At 40.8% G+C, this 6,648-nt stretch overlaps 1 protein-coding gene across 1 annotated transcript in view; it reads right to left on the bottom strand.

The window, feature by feature from the left end:
* Positions 1-5,062: 5,062 nt before the first annotated feature.
* Positions 5,063-6,648, bottom strand: part of TMC5 (transmembrane channel like 5) — a 145,313-nt gene continuing 143,727 nt past the window's right edge. Inside the window, 1 exon segment of the mRNA XM_069095969.1 lies at positions 5,063-5,341. Coding sequence (XP_068952070.1) covers positions 5,192-5,341 — 150 coding nt within the window. The 3' untranslated portion in view covers positions 5,063-5,191.

Genomic DNA, 6,648 nt, shown 5'->3' with positions numbered 1-6,648 from the left:
AGGTAGGTATATGGGTGTATTAATACATATGTGAATGTGTGTATATATGTGTACAAGTATACATAGATAGAAGGCACAGTTTAATAGGAAGGGATGATACTTAAATGGTGAAATCAAGAGGTGAGAGATTAATATAATGAGGGGAGACGGGGATTGACAGAATGGGGTAAACTATCTCATATAGAAGAGGAAGGCAAAAGGGAATGGGTCAACCTCATTCTCATTGAATTTGGCTTAGGGAGGGAATGATATACAACACTAAACAGGGTATCTCACCCTATAGGAGAGTAAGGGGGAAGGGAATGAGAGGGGGGATGAGGGAAGAGAGGGCAGCCTGGGGGGGAGGAAAGTTGGAAGCACCCACTTTTGAAAAGGGACAGGATCAAAGTAGAGAATAGAACAAGTGGGAGGTGGGATAAGAGGGAGGGAAATACAGTCAGTCTTTTGCAATATATCCACTATGGAAATGTTTTGCATAGCTACACATGTACAACCTATACTGAATTGTTTATCTTCCCAGTAAGGGTGGGTGACAAGGGAGGAAGTGAATGAATCTGGAATTCAAAGTTTTAAAATCAAATGTTTAAAATATATATTATATATATATGTGCGTGTATACATATATATTATATATACTATTATTAATATTTTACATGTAACTTGTAAATAAGACATACAGGCACTGGGGCATAGAGATCCACCATGCCCTACTGGAAAGTTGGAGGGGGTATGGGAGAAGATATGGGAGAGAACAAATTCGAGGAGGGGATATTTGATATTTTGGGGTGGTGGATAGGGGAAAAACGGAGAGAAAACTTGTAACTCAAAATCAAGAAATGAATGATATAAAGTAAAAATTAATAAAGCATTTGATTTAAAAAAAAGTGTTTTCATGTCTTATTCCCAACCCTCCTCCACATTTCCCACCAGGCTGCTCTCCTCAGAACTTCTCCTTGCCCCATAAATCTCTTTATCCTTGAAAGATAATTTGTTAGTCCTGAAATTTATATTTCAAAAGTACCTGGGGCCCCTCCCTCTGATTGAGATGGTGCCTCCCTGAACCTCCATTTAACAAGGAGTCCTAGGCTAAGCGTCTCTTCTTTTCCCACTAGGCAGAACTCCACTTTTCTCCATCCAGCCCAGACCTGGGATTCCTTCCCCACTTCCCTTTTTCAGATTCTTCTATTCCCTGCATTTAAGCCTGGGGCCAGGGCACTTTTTAAGCACTTAATAAATGTTTTTTTTACTGATAAACTCCATCAAAGAGATTCTCTCCTCACACATCTTACAGACAATATTTGCAGTTGATTCCCCAGGTTACAATTTACCTAGGATTTTAATAAGACTGGAGCATTTTTTTATTTAAAAGTCATCAGCACTTCAGTTTGCAGCCCAGGGAAATAAACCCAGAATGTGCTTTGGATCACAAGTCAAGGTTCACATTTTTATCCTCTAATTTTCTTAGCACTGCCTGTCTGTGGCACTACTTTTTTGGCATTGTTTCATCCAAACAATTTAATTATAGCCATAGTCTTGCATTTTCTCAATAGTTTGTTGCCTTTTTCCATCTTTTATTTAGAGATGAGTTTGCAATCAGAAAGACCTGAGTTTAAATCCCACCTCCCATAGGTGATAGCTGTATTACAGTGGGAAAGTCATTTGAACTTTTTGCCTCAGTTTCTTTATTTGCAAAATGGGGCTCATGATAGCACCTAGGTCCCGTGGTTATGAGGATCAAACCAGATCTTTGTAAAGCATTTAACAAACAGTGCCTGGTATGGAGTTTAAAATTGTCCAGTCTGCAATAAAAGAAACTGAAACAGAGCTCTGAGCCAATGACACTTTATTAAAGGATCAATGATTTCCTCTAATGAAGTGGAGCTGAGATCTTTCTCATGATCTGAAGTAATGCCTTCCTCCACCTTAGTTTTTTTTTTTTTTAATTTTTTTATTGAGCAATCAGGGTTAAGTAACTTGCTCAAGGTTACACGGCCAGTTCCTCCACCTTAGTTTTTTTTTTTTTTTAATTTTTTTATTGAGCAATCAGGGTTAAGTAACTTGCTCAAGGTCAGTTGTTTCTGGGTGTGGTGCTGAGTGTCCGAGCCCGGGATTCGATCTCCAGGTCGTCCCAACACTGGAGCCGGTGCTCTTACTCGCTGAGCCACCTGGCCGCCCCTATCCACCTTAGTTTTAAAGCGCTTGATGCCCAAACAATACAGGTACAGGTGGAGCAGACCAAAACATAGAATATCATTGGTTGATAGACCTTGCCCCTTGATTGTCCAGGAGAGACTACATAAAATAAAAAATCCCATTGGCTGACAAACAGATAAAGGAACAGACCTTGACAAACCTATCTTGACCTTTTCAGAGGTCCTCATGAGTACACCCATGGACTAGTAGAAAGGTAGGCTTTAAGCCAGCAACCAGGGCCACTTGTTGGTCAAATGCTTACGGTCATCTTGGGCATTAGAGATGTTGGGGTACAGGCTCTGGGAAGTCCCTTGAACTCTCCTTGAATCTTCCCACTTGAGGCATTTTCCTGAGGCCATAAGCCTTTTATTATCTCTAGGCCCAAATCTGTGTTACTCTTAACCTAACCTAGCCCTCCATTGTCCAGCTACTTCCCCTCTTGATCCTCTCAAAATATCTTTACCCAATTCTGTTACCCTTAAACTAGCCTAGCCCTCCATTGTCTGTCATCTCCAGGTAGCCTTCAGCTATTTCCCATCCATAATCCCATTCCTGGAGTCTGTGTAGGGTAGAGGACCCGAAGACCCCCTACCCAAATTTTATAAAACTCAGAGGCTTCTCAAGGTAGGAACAGAAAGCATTTATTCAGTTCTCAAGAGAAAAGGGAGTCATTTCCTCTAGGAAGTACTAGTGGAAGGAGGCGTGTTACAGAAAGCAAAGTGAGGTTATATACCCTAGCGTGAACAATCCCCCTCCCATCACTATCCCTCACCCCCAAAGGCTGGGAGGTGGGCTTATAATCTAGGCACAAAAATCCTCTCCAAACACAAAGAAAAAGGAAATAGTGTATAGCTAATTTAAAACGTACATGTCCTTATTTGGCAAACTTAATGCTGAAGTGACAGCAAAGGAGGAGGAAGGAGCAGAAGTTGGTTAATTTCTAGGAAAACTGAAACTGTTTCAAGATAATCTCTCTCCCACCACCCTGCGGAGTCTTCACAGAGAGTCTATCTCACTCAAGTTTGACCTCAATCTCATCAAAATGATCCTTAGACTCCTCCTCAATACCCTCCCCAAACCCTTCCTCTAGATCCCTCCCATAGTCTTTCTGTATATAAGATCCATCTTGTCTGATTGTTCTAGCTCACTTTCAATACAAGTGCCACAAATACTTAGACCACCCATTATGGCAAATCTTTAATAAACTTTGTTTACTTTGACTGAGAGAAGGCTTGAGTCGAATTCATTTGGCATGACCAGGTGTGTTGGCATTTTGGGGTCTCAGGCATCCCTAAACCCCAAACCTCAGGAAAGGGATGACAAGGGATGGAGGTGCAATAAAAATAGCTTGGGGAATTTCCTTGTAATTGAGTAACCTCCCACATGCTGAGCTTGGTCACCATAACAAGGAAAAATAAAGGGTGAGGTCTGCTAGTTGGCTTCCTGTGATTAAGTAAGTGAATTTACAAATTGCAGTTTATAACTCTGGGGCCTAATATAATAGAACTTATAATCACCACTCCTATAGCATCATATCAGACTGATTAATATTGATTGGAATAAAATAGGGGTCCAATTAACCATCTATCACATTGGCAACATAATAGGCATCCCTACCTTCTCCTGGCTAGGGGGCATCTCTCTTAATCAGGGGTCTCCCTTAAGGGACAGAGGACCTGCTTGGTGTGTTGTTACCCAGAATAAATGCCTTTACTTGATTTGGAGACAGCCTGAGCAAATTCTTCCAAGATCACCTTGCACTCCAACATTTTGGGATGTCCTTGAACCAGATTTGGTTTTGTGCTCAAAGATTTTTTTCAATCTTTGCCCAGCATTAGATTTATACCTACCACCTTATTGAGATGAATGTCCACTTAGTTGTGTATGCTCTTGAATGGCTTGGACTTCATCTTAATTGAATGGGCATGGAGCAGGGGTATTGTGTCTCTGTTTCAGCACTTTGGAAAGAAAAGACATCATTTTCCTTCTGTGGGGAGGAGGAATGCCACTCCCAAAGGCTGGAGAAGGGATGAGACTAGTGTCACCTTCTTCAGGTTTGCCCTACTCTTCTAGCTTCTGGGGTCTTCTCCCACAAGCTCATTTCATATTTCTTGTATATTCCTATGGTTATGCCATGTTCTTTCCCCTTTTAGAATGTAAATTCCATGAGGACCCAGACTTATTTTTGCTATAGTCTCCCCAATGCCTTGGCCACAGGGGACCTGACTGGTGTGTGTGTGTGTGTGTGTGTGTGTGTGTGTGTGTGTGTGTGTGTGTGTGTGTGTGTGTGTGTGTTGAGGGTGGGAATAGGGGCAAGGAATTACTTTCCCTTGAGGAAGAGACAAGAGTTGGCTCTTCTAAGAACCAATAATCGATAACTTTCTGTCACATACATTTGACTGAGAACTAACTGAACTTACCTGGTTTTGGTTCCCAGGACAATGAATTACTTGGGGTTCTGATTATTTTGTAAATCTCCCAAACTCTCCCATACCAATATTCCCAAGCTTTCTTTATAGACTTTTGCTTGTTATGCAAAATGATGTATCTGGTGAAACTGAGATAACCTAACCTATCCCACCCAGCAGCCTAAACCCCATTCCTACCCCTACTCCTGGATTCTCTGAGTTGCAACTCACTTTCCCTGATTAAAGATTTCCATTTTATTGTATTGACTGTTTTCATTAGTATTCAGATTAACAGTTTCTACTAGTATTTTTGAGGCCCAGATATATAATTTTCAATTTGTTTTATCATTTGCTCTAAAGTGCAAGTTTAAATATGACAATAGTCTTTACTAGACAACCAAAACATGCTTTGTCTCAGTTAAAAGTGAACAAAGAGTCAAAAGAAACTGCGAAGAACTTTCCGATTTTACTTTGGTGTTTGCATTGCTGACAATCCCAACTTTCCAACATGTATATTTCCAGCAAGTGGCTTATATCCTTCTTCTGGCAGGAAGCTCAGCGTGTGAATTGTAAAGATTTTTAAACTTCCCTCATCTCTCCATTTCTGACTGTAGTCTTGCCGCCATGACAAGCCTGAAGGCTTCAGAAGAATCTTCATCTATTATTCCAGTGTGTTGTCTTGTATCTGGGTTTAACAAAAGTACGATGAATTTTTTTTTAAGTTTTACTGCTGCCTTTTGCTTTATTTTACTGCTACCTTTGTTTTTCCTAAATTTCCTAAATTGTTTCTCCCTTCTTGAGTATCTGAATCCTTTCCTGGTAACAAAAGAAAACATTTAAGGAAAGCCAATGAACACTAAAGCAATACCTGAAATTGTGATTCGATTAATTTCTGATGGCTGGTGCCAGAAATTGTCATGATTGCCTCCTGTTTAGTTACCCAGGACCAGAGCCATTCATTCATCAGAGTTCAACTGCTTTTTAGGGCTATTGTTTATGGTTTTTGTAATCATTGTATACAGTATTCTTTTTCTTTGTTCAGCACCACCTTCTGCAAGTCTCTCTGTTTCTCTAAATTTCTCATATTTTTATTTCTTGTGGTATAATAAAACTCCATTATATTAATAACCATAATTCGTTCAGCCAATCCCCAATTGACGGGTGCCTGTTTTCTTTCAAGGTTTTTTTCCTACCTTAAAAAGTGCTATTTTCTTTCGAGTTTTTTTTCTACCTCAAAAAGTACTGCAATGAACATTTATTTATATGAATACGATAGGAGTGTAATATTCACTTCTCTGTCAAAAGGTCATACTGACAGTAAGAAAGCCCCTCCCTCTGAACAACCCTAGGCAAGTCATTGCATTCCTACTCTTGCCCCCAACATATACTGGCTACATGACCCTGGGCAAGTGTTATGGGAATGGGAATTCAAGATCTTCCCTGACCCTAGGTCATTTGATAGGCTTAAATGCACCTGGAGCCTGTGGTGGGAGGCTTGTTTTTCAGGAATGCCCACACCTTCATGCTCTGTGACTGGGCAGTGGGTCAAGAGGGTTGTGACATTCTCTGAACCAGGAGAAGGCTATATAAACCCTGATGTGAGGCTTTGTTTTGGGGCTCACTTTGAGAAGTGTTGTGTGATTTAACCAGATGAGACTCTGGGCAGCCATTGAATCCCCCAGCTTTGAAAACCAGATGTTGATGCTTCCCTCTCTGGTAACTGACTAGGTATGAATGTAATGGTCAAAACAGTTGGAAGCCTGTCTGCTTGATCTGATCTGCTTGATCTTGATTGTCTTCTTGTAACTTCTGCTTGTAACTTGTTTGTATTCTCTGAAGTTCAGGGTGCTGCTGACCTTTTTCCCCTGAACTCGGTAAATGACATATGTTTGTTTAAAGCAAGATTGTTAACCCATTTTGAGTTGCTTTCCTTTATCAAAACAGATCTAAGAACCTGTGGTGGCAGCCACCCTAGGGACGCTGGGGTGCTTGCTGCTACACCTTCCTTCCTTCCTTCCTTCCTTCCTTCCTTCCTTCCTTCCTTCCT

This window comes from Petaurus breviceps, unplaced genomic scaffold (genome assembly GCF_028583685.1).
Source record: "Petaurus breviceps papuanus isolate PSGF00001 unplaced genomic scaffold, PetGlider_PUasm1.0 229, whole genome shotgun sequence".
Lineage (NCBI taxonomy): Eukaryota > Metazoa > Chordata > Mammalia > Diprotodontia > Petauridae > Petaurus > Petaurus breviceps.
Note: the sequence above shows the minus strand (reverse complement) of the source record. Positions and strands in the feature narration are given on the sequence as shown.